The sequence below is a fragment of the Oryx dammah genome, unplaced genomic scaffold (assembly GCF_014754425.2).
Source record: "Oryx dammah isolate SB20612 unplaced genomic scaffold, SCBI_Odam_1.1 HiC_scaffold_16, whole genome shotgun sequence".
In the NCBI taxonomy this organism is placed as follows: domain Eukaryota; kingdom Metazoa; phylum Chordata; class Mammalia; order Artiodactyla; family Bovidae; genus Oryx; species Oryx dammah.
The window spans coordinates 47,038,655-47,051,142 of record NW_024070200.1 but is presented as its reverse complement, the minus strand read 5'-3'; the positions used below and the strand labels follow the sequence as shown (position 1 = coordinate 47,051,142).

The 12,488-nt window shown below is 48.6% G+C and overlaps 1 protein-coding gene across 3 annotated transcripts in view; it reads right to left on the bottom strand.

Annotated features, from left to right (window-relative positions):
• Nucleotides 1-439: 439 nt before the first annotated feature.
• The window catches only part of CRTC3 (CREB regulated transcription coactivator 3), a 97,660-nt gene continuing 85,611 nt past the window's right edge, over nt 440-12,488 (bottom strand). For 2 of the 3 annotated variants that reach the window (XM_040257523.1, XM_040257521.1), the window contains exons 11-15: nt 11,556-11,854; nt 6,471-6,671; nt 6,302-6,382; nt 4,396-4,498; nt 440-3,944 (exon numbers count right to left, since the gene is read on the bottom strand). In XM_040257523.1, the coding sequence (XP_040113457.1) occupies nt 3,736-3,944; nt 4,396-4,498; nt 6,302-6,382; nt 6,471-6,671; nt 11,556-11,854 (893 nt within the window). In that variant the 3' untranslated portion in view covers nt 440-3,735. The remainder of the gene's footprint in view (nt 3,945-4,395; nt 4,499-6,301; nt 6,383-6,470; nt 6,672-11,555; nt 11,855-12,488) is intronic. The other variant, XM_040257522.1, reaches the window with a different exon arrangement.

Sequence of the window (12,488 nt, the reverse complement as noted above, 5' to 3'; positions counted from 1 at the left end):
CCGCCCCTCAATCTTTCCCAACATCAGGGTCTTTTCCAATGAGTCGGCTCTTTGCATCAGGTTGCCAAAGTATTGGAGTTTCAGCTTCAGCATCCGTCCTTCCAATGAATATTCAGGATTGATTTCCTTTAGGATCGAAAGAACTGAAGACCAGTACCTGCAGCAGACAGGCTGGGGGAGGTACATCAGTGGCTTGAACCTCAGAAGAGGGAGCAGAATGCTGAGCCCCTACAATGATGCCTCTGTCCTGGGTACACATGTGCCCCTACTTCCTTCTGGACTTCTCTCAGGACAGGGTGCCACAGCACATAAGAGAAGCGGGCCAGTGCAGGCTCTGCTCAGCCATGGACCAGAAATCTCTGACTTCAGGCTGCACTGAGTGAGAAGGGCTCGCCACCGATTTATCTCACTGGAAGCCAAGGAAGACACCAGACGCACATACAACCTTATTGTGCTGCTTTTAATTACGAAAGATGTAAAACGATGCATTATAAAACTTGGAAGCTACTTTATACAAATTTCCAACCTTTAAATATTGTCTGACGAGGGGCATGTGGACTAGGATACTGGTGGGAAGTCTGATTAGCTTTGCTGTGATGTTTCCATCACAGAGCAGTGGAAGAGACACGCTTGGGACCAGGCCGTCCGTGCGTGCATCAGAAGAGACGACGAGGGTCAGAGGAGCAACTGTCTTCAACTATGCAAATGGACTGGGGTATACATTTCAGCTCAGGTAATATACAGTAGACTTAGGAGGAATGAGACAGGACAGTGGAGAATTCATGTTGATCTAGACATAACCAAGGTTCTCCTGACACCTTATGTCCTAAAAACCAGAACCGTATAGAAGGGGGAGAAAAACAGAAACACAGGTAGGCTTTTAGTTCTATGCGGTTTAACTGCTAGTAAATGAGAGTAGTACAACCATCGATTTCTTGTGAAAAACTAAATATTGAAAAATAGTTTACTCTGAAGTCTGCAGCCATTTCAGATGCTGAGGACCAAAGGCAGCGGTGAGGAGGTCAGGGCGACCCCTGTCCATGGGTGTCCTTGACACTGGGTAAGCAAGGTGGGTTGTATAATGTCCAAAACCTTTTCACAGGAAGAGAGGGGATTGGATGGACCTAAGGACAAACTGGATTCAGTGCTAAACCTTACTGTCATCGTTACCCTCCCCCCAAGTAAGTCACTTTTCCCAGGAGCCTCCATTTCTACAAGTCCTTGGTGAATGCCCAGGGGGAGCACACTTGGTCCTGCAGGTCTTGGGGTCTCTGGCTGTATGGCTGGGCTGCTGTGCGGACAGAGAGAGTTGGGACCCTGATACCAGTGATCACCACGGGTAAGGCACTGTGTAGAGAGCAGACTATCCTAGAATCTCCATTAAAAAAAAAAAAAAAAACCCTCTCATGACATCAGCACTCCCCCTTGTCTGAAAGGCTAGTTCATATCTCAGGGGGTCCCTGACACACGAGAGGCAGGCAGCATCTGGCTCTTTCAGCACGCTGGGGTGCTGTGTACAATGAAAGGCCATTTTCTTTCACAAAAAGTCACTGAGATCTGGAAGTCTAACTGCGAATAAGGCTTTGAAGAGGAGGCCCACAGCCCCTTCCTGAGCCAGAGCTCAGGCAGGGAGGGCTCTGGTCTTTCTAATTCAAGAGCGGGGGTGTTCAGAGCGAATGTAATGTGGGAGGAACAAGACCTGGGCTCCACAGTGGAGATGGATCAGTGCACCACTGGGGTTACTTGAAAGATTGGGAGGGAGGGGAGCCCCCTGAAGACAGAAGGAAATAGGAGAAGGTCTGGAGAGGTCAACAGCCCAGGACCCCGTGACAGACCCTCCCTGCCACCAGGGACACGTGTCAGGTTCAGACCCACACGATGCCGCCTTGCTTCTTTAGGTGGGAGCAATCTGGACCCTTCAGCAGTGTGCCTGGTGTCCCTGGAAAGAGGCTGTCTGTCTGGCTCTAGCATCTTTATCCCTCCTTCAGTGTGTCTGTCCACTCTATGCTGTCTTCCCAGGCCCATGTGAGGCCCCTTTGCCCAGACTCCTCCCCAATGGCTTTTAAGCCCACCCATTGGGGTTTCTGGTCAGGGGCTGGCACAGACTGAATCAGAGGAGGCAGGTGCTGGTGGAAATACAGTAATACCATTTTGTGCTAAAGTACTGATGCCTAATGATAGTTCTGAAAATTAGGCCTTTGTTTTACCATACACTATTTCTTCAGCCTCAGAAGGTGAATCTCTTAATGCAATCGAGAGCAAAACATGGGTCTGAGAGGGAAGATGTTTGTGATGGCTGGGACCCCCAAGGTCCCAGTATGGGGGAGGCCCCAGCTTGCTGAGCCACCCTAGGTGCACTCACAAGACAGTGTCCACCCACGTCCGTAGCCTTGAGGAGGACAGGGCATGTGGCCTAAGCGTGGACTTGGTCACCTAGTGTTAAAAGCATCGTAAAGTGTACGCTTCACTTAACCACAGGCACGAGTGTTAGAGAAGCGGAAGCTCTGAGAAGCTTTGGTGAGGAAGAGGGTCAGTGAAAGATCAGACTGCCTCCTAGTGAGGCAGAGGCATTCATTCGTGCACCCATCTGCTCATTCACGCGTGTGTGCATTCGACGCACAGGTCGGCGGCACCTGTTCAGTGCCAGGCACTTGTTGGGTGCTAGGGGTTTGGTGATGGGTAAGGCACAGTCTCTGCCCTCAAGGAGCTTATGGTCTAGTGGGGTGACAGGAACACACCCTTTCCACAGAGAACCAGCTTCCATCTGCTGCTGCACAATTGCTGGGTTGGGGGGTGGTGCTGGGCCAGACTCCCGGCTGCTCCTCCTGGCCAGTCTGTAGACAGGGAGGCCTAGACGGTTTGTAGCTTGTCTAGAGGACATCGTGTGCCTGTAAGATGCCTACACACAGCCCCCTCCTCTGTCTTCCGCAGCCGCCGAGTAGAAGCCCTGTTCTCTTCAGGCTCATCCATTACCAGGGGATTTTGATTTTTTTTTTTCAGTGACAGAATAAAATAAAATAGTCTTCCTTTTCCTCTCATCCAAAGGAAAAGGGGTACTGCAGCAGCAGAGAAGAGATTACAAACTGGGAGAAAACCAATGACAATTCAGTTTGCTCAACTCAAGTCTGTTCTTGGACGTGCGGCAGAAATCCTTCTTTGTGTTCGAATGGAGGCCTCTCAGGGAGTCCTGGCCCTCCACGCTGCCCTGGACATCCCATGGCTGCCTGGGGTGCCGAGGTGAGACAGCAGGACCACGGCAGGCTTTGTGGGGCTTGGTACCGTCGCTGGAGGTGAGTCAGCTCCCAGAGGCCCGCAGTCCCTGACTGCCCCCGACTCCAGGTCCTTTCTTCAGTGTCGACTGAGATCAGTGGTTCTAAGCATTATACACGGCTACTGAGGCCTCTCGGCACACATTTTCTCTTACTCATCGACCGGCTAGATGGTCAATAAAAGATGTCACGGGTGTGGTGACAACCGAGTCACCAGAAGCGCCAAAGCAGCAGGCTTGCAGCGACAGGACCTGTGCTGTGGGCCTGAGGGGTGGCGCCCAGCCCTGTGGTTGAGAGAAGGCCACGGCGACTGAGATGGGACCTCATCTGAGAGCTGGGAGCCGAGGAATTGGGCTCCTTCCAGGTCAGAAGCCCGAGATAAGTAACGCCCAGGGGTGGAGCTGGTTCTATTCCGTTCTGTTTTAGCTGTTTCAGAAATAAGTCCTCCTGTCCCATTCTGATCACCTCACAGTCGGTCAGCTCGAAACGTCTCTTCTACAGAGGGGTCAAGCAGGCCCATGCTGGAATCACTTAACATGTTGAGTCCGTCCAGGCTCAGCGGTTCGATCTGGAGCTCTTCCTCCAGTGGGAACGGAGTGTCCATGCTTAGGTTGACCTCGGGCATGCCTGCCAGTGCACTGCTGAGGTCTTTGAATAGGCTGGTGCTCGAGTCTTCTGGAAAGAGCAGTGAGAGGGGAGAAGAGTGCAAATTAGAAGGCGTGGGGGTCAGGTCACTCAGAACACGACTGGTGACAACCCCCTGCCATCTCGCCCACCAGGACAGTCATCACCCATGTCCTAACCACCCCCAGGCCCACAGTCCTGCTCTGAAATCTATGTTCTTTGCAGTCAGTTCCACAAGTCCCAGTTTTGCAGGTTTCCTCCCTCTGAATAGTTGTCAGTCACTGGAAACTAAGCAGGTCGGAAAAAGGCTTGGGTCACCAGGCCCTTCCCCACTGCCTCACAGTCTCTGGGGCTGGACTCCCACATCTCAACAAGGTAAAGCGGAACTGCAGGGCTTTTATTTTTTGGCTTTATATAATGTCATGTTGTTTAAACTGTCTTACAGCAGTATCTGGAGAAACAGTGACGTGAAAGAAGCAGCTGGGAGGTGGCCCACACTCACCTGTCAGGACGGTGTTTGGGAAATTCCCGCAGTTGGAATACAGGTTTGGTCTCAAATGAAAGGAGTCTTGTGGTTCTCGGGGACCTTGTTGCACCAGGGGCACCTGGAGGCACCAGAGGTCACTGTGTGAGGGACGGTCTCTGCTTCCCTGGGAAGGACCGTGCTGTGTGCCCCCCAAGCAAAACCAGCCATTGGAGCTGTCATACCCCTTCTCTGCTATGACAGCCCACACAGAACATTCTGCTTGGGTAGAGGGGGGGCTGCAGTGAAGGAGGGGTCCGAGGGCCACGCTGTGGGTGATGTGTCCCTGTTTGCACACTGCCTGGTGCTCTACACCATCCTGGATAACGCCACTGGCTGTGGTTTCTGCAGGCCCACCAGTCACAGCCACCTCCCTCCTCAGCACACTGAGGCTTCTGGAAACTACCATTGGTGGGAACCCTTCAAAGCCTCTGTCTATAACCAAGGAAGCGACGGGCTCTTTTCCTCTTTGCTTTCTAAAGAATCGAGACAGTAGCCCCATCTCCTTCTCTCACTCAGAGGGAGGAATGCAAGCATGCCTCTCTCTGCAAAAAGCCTTGATGAGGACGGGTCAGAACTGGGGCCTATTTTAGGTGCCGTTCCTGAAGTTAATTTTTAAACCATTAAAAAATCTTTCAAAAGTAGTAGTTTCCATCACTTTTCAGAAAGACACTGACTCACCTAGACTCACATGGCTTCTCTAGAAAATCAGGCAGCAGAGACTATTGGTTCTCACCACTCCCCATGGCCTACACAGGAAACATCTGTCTTTATTTGTTTTACTGTTTTTGTTAAGTTCTGGAAAGTGCTCTTCCTTCTCTCTGTAATATATCCTGGAGCCCAAACCATAATTATTGAATACTATAAAATCTTAAAGGAAATAAACCCTGAATATTCACTGGAAGGACTGATACTGAAGCCGAAGCTCCAATACTTTGGCCACCTCATGTGAAGAGCCAACTCATTGGAAAAGACCCTGATGCTGGGAGAGATTGAGGCAAAAGGAGAAGGGGGTGACAGAGGATGAGATGGTTGGATGGCATCACCTACTTGATGGACATGAGTTTGAGTAAACTCCGGGAGATAGTAAAGAATAGGGGAGGCTAGCATGCTGCAGTCCATGGGGTTGCAAAGAGTTGGACACAATCTAGTGGCTAAACAACAACATAAAATCTAGGAATATAAGACTGTCTGTGTTGTTAAGTAAGTGAAGTTGCTCAGTCGTGTCTGACTCTTTGCGACCCCGTGGACTGTAGCCTACCAGGCTTTTCCGTCCATGGGATTCTCCAGGCAAGAATACTGGAGTGGGTTACCATTTCCTTCTCCAGGGGACCTTCCCAACCCAGGGACTGAACCCGGGTGTCCCGCATTGGAGGCGGACGCTTTAACCTCTGAGCCACCAGGGAAGATATTAGGGAGTCTGTGTTATTAGGGAGAAACTAAAAAGCAAAAGAAAATGGCTGCATGAAAGAACCTTCAGGAAGGACCCCTGCCTGGCCAGGATGGGCTCCCAGGAAGCCACACACAGCAACTTGGGCCAAGGCAAAGCCCTTGCCTGCTCCTTGTCGCCTCATCATGATAGACCCGTGGATTGCTAGGTTCCTTCCAGCATGAGCGTGTCTACAATTCTATGGCTAGAATGTCATCACAAGTCTTCTACCACGTGTTCCAAAAGGTCCTCCGCTGACGCCTGACAATGAACTAAAGCAGCCAGTACCAGCAGCTAGGGCTCAGGGCAATGCCAGGCTACCCGGCCATTGAGTGCATCTGAGGTCGGAGAAGTGCGGTACTGACCGAGTCTGCTGAGTGTGCGTTTCCCGCGCAAAGCAGCCTGATGGTGACAGTTTCTGCTCTGGGGACGAGGCAGGCCCGGGGGATCACTCACCTGCTGAGTAAAGGCTGGACCTGGCCTCATGGACTGCTGGTCAAAGCTTATATCTGGGAAGAAGCTGGTCAAAGATGAGCCCTTCAGGGAATAAGGAAGGAACCATTTAGCTTGGAACTCAGGGTGGCGTGAGTGTCCCCCCCTTCCTGGGGCTCCGGGTGGGACTCACCTGGGCTGTGAGGAGCGGGAAGTCCGACTGGGACAGCGATGAGGCCGCCTGGGGCTGCTGGGCAGGCGGGTCCTGGGCATGGGGCTGCTGCAGCAGAGGCTGGGGCAGGTCGTGGGCTGCAGGGTAAGGGGGCGGGGGGGACACTTGGGCTTGAGCTTCTGTGGGCAGGAAGGAGAGCGGGCTTCGGTCCGAGGACGCCATCTGAAAAACAAAGCCACTAACTACTCAGCTTCTGAGTTGCTAGTGGTCAGTCCTTCATGGATGCTGTTGCTGTTTAGTTGTTAAGTTGTGTCAGACTCTTTGTGACCCCCATGGACTGTAGCCCACCAGGCTTCTCTGTCCATGGGATTTCCCAGGCAAGAATTCTGGAGTGGGTTGACATCTCCTTCTCCAGGGGATCTTCCTGAGCCAGGGATTGAACCTGAGTCTCCTGCTTGGCAGGCAGATTCTTTAACTGCTGAGCTACCAGGGAAGCCCCCCTTTACAATTAGGAAATGTCAAAGTGAGGAAAAACCCTGATATTCTCCTCGCCCTGGCAGTCTACACTGTGCTCTGAGAAAGCTACTTCTGTTCCTGCAAAGTATACTTCAAATGTCACTTCTCCACAAAGCATTTTCCATTCAGTGACAATTTCTATTGTCTTCAAAAACAAACAAAGCAAAATGTAGCCAATTTAACCAGTTTCGTCTCAATTTTCTCAGTGAAAATCGTGTTTGTTTGTTTGTTTGTTTAACAGCCATAACTTCTGGTTAAAAATAGAAGACTGAAAAAAAGCACTTAGCTCTGCTGTCTCCCCAAACCCCATTGAAACCCTTAAACAACGTTAAACAACAATAAACGTTATAAACAAAATGAAAACCATCGTAAATAATGCTAAAATGAAGATAAACAACACGAGGATGAAGATAATGAAAAGGAAGAAAATGGCAACGAAGTTTGGAAAATGAAAAGCAGATGGACACGCAGTAGCTGGCTGAGCAGACCTGAGGGAACCAAATGCAGGGCTGGCAGCAGGGAGGCGGTCTGGTTCCATCCCAGCGTCCCCCCGGCTGGGGGCGGGGGGGAAGGGGGGGGCAGCAGCGGGAGAAGATGAAGCTAAATCTGGAGAGGCTGGCAGGCAGCCTGGCAGGAGGCTGAGGGTGGCACTCTGGAGGGAGTATGGCCCCGGGGTCTGTGGACTGGCTGCACCAGACCCTAGAAGGTGAGGCGCTGCTGAAAATGCAGGGCTTCTGAGAAAGCAAAAAAAAAAAAAGCTCACTGTGGCCCCTTGAGCTTCCACCTCTTTCTCAGCTCAGTTCCCACAGTGCTGGGTCCAGGCACAGGCCAGGCGCAAGATCAGGAGAGCATCCTTTGGGGATCTGACCAGCCTGGGAGACAATCCAACTTATAATACCAGAGGGTCCCCAGGGAAAGGGCTGAGCTGGATCTGTCTACAGTGAAGAGTGTACTCAACAAGCCCACCCACCGACACTGAGCTTCCAATCAGTTTGTGTGCCTGTGTCTGTGTCCTATTGCTAAATATGAGCAGGATGCCAAGGATCACCAGATCATGAGGAATGTGTCTGGATCTAAGTCAGAGACCCAGGCAGACAAACTGAGAAATTTATGTAGGAAGAAGCTGTCATGAAAAAGAATTATCAATATAATATTTAGGGTGATTAAAAAATCCTTATCTTTTAGAAATACATACTTATTTATAATATGTACCTCTATACACATTTTTTTAGAGAGGGAATATGGATAAAACAAGATTATGAAAATGTCGAGGACTTCCCTGGTGGTCCAGTGGCTAGTGCACTCCCAATGCCGGGGGCCCGGGTTCCTGCAACTAAGACCTGGCACAGCTAAAGACAGCTACTTCTTTAAAAAAAAAATGCTGATGACTGTTGAGGCTGGATGATGGGGATAGGAGGATTCATTATATCATGTTTGCTGCTTCTATGCAATTTGGAAAATATCTATTCAAAGAAAATAAAAAGAAACTGGAACAAAAATTATCACTAAGAACCTCAGAGACATCAAAGATGATATGGCATCCATGGAATAAATATGATGCTATGAAAAAAGGAACATTCAGAGAACAAGAACAAAAAATGTCTTGGCAATTTAAAAGGATGAGAGGAGAAATGAAAACCTCAACAGAACGGTGGAAGATAATGTTAAGAAACTCTTCCAGAAAACAGAGGAAAAAGAGAGAGAAAAGAAAGAGGAAAAAAATAAGGAATGCTGGGGGAAAGTACAGGATGTCTAACATTCATACATTCAAGAGAGAACAGAGAAAACTGAAGGGAAGAAACTGTCAAAGAAATAATTCAGGAAAATTTCTCAGAAACGAAGGAGGTGAGTTTCCAGATTGAAGAAACCAACCAGATAGTCAGACTCATATCAGGCCCCATTATTTTGAAGTTTTAGAACACTAAGGGGGGAAAAAAGAAGATCCTGCAAACCTCGCAAGGAAAAAAGGGAGATTTAATTTAAAGTATTAAGTATCAGAGGGGGTACCCTGGTGGCTCAGATGGTAAAGAACCCGCCTGCCAATTCAGGAGACATAAGAGATGTGGGTTCAATCCCTGGGTTGGGAAGATCCCCTGAAGGAGGGCACTGCAACCCACTCCGGTATTCTTGCCTGGAGAATCCCCATGGACAGAGGAGCCTGGCAGGCTATACGGTCCATGGGGTCATAAAGAGTCGGACACAGCTAACACTTTCACTTCATTCACTTCAGGAATCCGAATGGCACTGGATTTCTCAGTAGCAACTCTAGAAACTAAAAGGTGACAGATTAATACCTTCAAAACTTCAAGAGAAAATTATTTCACATTTGAATTCTACACTTAGCCAATTATTAGTTAAACGGTGGGGAGAATGAGGACACACTGAGGTCAAGCCACGCCACATGTACTCTCTCGGAAAGCTACTGGAGGGCTCGTGTTTAATATATCAGAAGGAGATCTACCCGATGCTGAGAGTTTGAGATTGAATATAAATACAGAGAAAGACATACAGAGAAAACCACAGTGAGAAAAACACAAGACATTAACTCCCAGGAGAAAAAGATCCTCATTTTGTTATTTCATACCAAGCTATATGGTTCAACTCTGATTACACGGTTACAACCATGAAAACACTAACCACTGAGTACTGTTCTTTGCAAAACTAAATGGAATAAACCACACTGTGAAGATGAGGGGAGTGAGCAGGAAAACGGGAAGGGGGGAGGGAGGGGCCTGGGAGGGTTGAAAGAGAGCTAAACCCTGGGCTTCCACAGGAGGATGTCCTTAAGAGAACACCTGAAGCTAAAAATCTAGAACAAAACCAGCACGAAGCAACACTGTTAAGCCAAAGAGGGCAGCTAGACGCCGAAAGTAGCCTCCTCCAGGCAGGGAGAACCGTGGCTGGCGGGCCGGGAAGACAACTGTTACTTCATAACAGGCCCTTTAGAACTATTTGACCTTTTTAAATTAGGTGCACAAATAACATCGGGTTTTTTTTTTTTTAATTTTTAAATATTTAGCAGACAAAAATGAAAATATCTGAAAAAGAGTGCTATTTATCTCTACGGTCTCCTTAAAATGTAACTAGACGGTGTTATTTTTTATATCCTGTAAAATAAGCTTGTGGTGGTGGTTTAGTCACTAAGTCGTGTCCGACTCTTTGCGACCCCATGGACTGTAGCCTTTCAGGCTCCTCTGTGCCTGGGATTCTCTAGGCAAGAACACTGGAGTGAGTTGCTATCCTTCTCCAGGGAATCTTCCTGACCCAGGGATCGAACTGTTGTCTCCTGCATTGCAGGCGGTCTTCTGCACTGCAGGCAGATTCTTTACCACTGAACCACCAGAGAAGCCTCTATAAAATAATCTTGCAAAATAAATTAAAGGCAATCCAATAACATGAAGGAACCATTAAAAAACAATTAGGAAATACTCTCTTACCGCCTCCTGAAAGGGATTACTCATATAATAAAGATCCCATAGCTAATAATTGGTAAAGAGTGACTAATAACTGGATCTGCTAATTTCTGTTGTGTTTTGTCAACTTCTTCTTGCTAAATCATTACTCACTTATAGTGAAGTGGTGAGTAAGTGATGTTATAATATATCTAGGGAGTGACCAACAGGTTAAAAACATGTTCACTGATGACTCTGAAAAACCACTTTGAAAACTTAGAATAGAAACAAAGTCAACAAGTCAAAAAAGATGACGTTTCCACCCTGAATTTCTGTAACAGGCTTGTGACTTCAAAGTGTGCCTCTTTCTAAACAGACTCATCCGGGTCCTTTTATAGAGATATGACCCTATTGTACCTAAGTATTTAATCAACAAGAGAAAGACTGTTCTTAAATCTGTCAGTGTAATTAGGGAAGAGGTCTAATTCAATATGGAAGCTTCAGGAGGGTATTTCAATGTCTTCCTCAGCTTTCTCTGTGGCTTACAGTGCTCAGAGAGTCAATTAATGGTTTTCGACATCAAATTTAAAACCCCAACCTGGCTTCCCTTGTATTTCAGACATAACTGGGTTTCACCCTCCACACATGACCCTTTCCTCCAATTCCAACTTCCTAAGAGTACCGCAAACTGTTCAGTGTCTGCTTAAGAGTAATCAACACATAAGCTTCCCTGATGGCTCAGAGGTAAAGAATCCACCTGCCAGAGCAGGAGATATGGGTTTGATCGGTAGGTCGGGAAGATCCTCTGGAGTAGGAAATGGCAACCCACTACAGTATCCTTGCCTGGAGAATCCCATGGACAGAGGAGCCTGGGGGGCCTACAGTCCACGGTGTCACAAAAGAGTCGGACACGACGGAGTGACTGAACAACAGCAACAAATCGACACAACAGCTCTGCTCTTAGGAAACCCTTAGTGCAGGGACAGGGGCGCCTGTGGGGCTGCCGCCTCTGGGGTCTCACAGAGTCAGACACGACTGAAGCGACTCAGCAGCAGCAGTGCATTAGGAATGATTCGATTTTGCACAGAAGTGGGAACTGACTGCATCCGAGACCTTGTGAACCACGCTTAAGAGTGAGGACCGGGTTCAGTTCCCATCTGCTTCAGTCTGCTTCACTGTTAGTTCACTTGCTTTTTACCTGTGAGGCAGGATACGGATTCAAGGGGCTGGTTGAAGAGAGCTGCCGGCTGAAACCTTGATGTGCTTCCGGGCCGGGCGACAGCGTGAGGGGGCTGACGGGCGGCTGCCTTCGCCGGGAGGGGCCACTCAGGCTGGTGGTGGAGAGGGACGGGTTGCTGAGCGAGAAGAGGCGGAGTGAGGGGTGGAGGGCAGAGGCGCTGGGAGCGGAGGCCTCCGGGCGGCTGTTCAGTGAGGAGGAGACAACTGTCTTGTTGAGCGTGGCCTGGATGGAGGGGTTGCTCCGAGAGCTCTGGAGACCTGGAAGACAGAACGTTTGCAACGTACACCTCATAGTCACCGACCAAATCGTCTGTTTCCCAAACAGTAAAGAAAACACTCAACTTCCTATTTGTACTTGATGATGATTTCGTGTGAGAAGGAGCTCCGGGCCACTCTCCTGCTGGAAAAGGTACCAAGGTTGTACAGCAGAAACGAACAGTTGTAAAGCACTTATAGTCCGACTAAAAAAATATATATATAGGAACCTATGAACCAGGAAGGGCTCTGCACAGACACATTAATCTTGGATTGCCAAACTTCTGGAACTGTGAGAAATAAATGTTTGCTGTTTAAGCCAAAGGGGAAAAAAGTGGTATCAAGGGCAAGGAGAAGATGCACTCAGACTAAGAGGGACGACACCATTCTGATGAGAATGGTTTTGACAAGTACCTACTGTACAGCACGGGGAACTCTGCTCAGCATTACATGGTGGCCTTGATGGGAGTGGGGTTTGGGGGAGAGTGGATACATGTATATGTATGGCTGAGTATCTTTGCTTGTCACCTGAAACTATCACACAACATTGTTAATCGGCTCTACCCCAATACAAAATAAAAAGCTTTTTAAAAAAGGATGAGAATAGATTTTTCTTGAGAATTAGATCATGTAAACC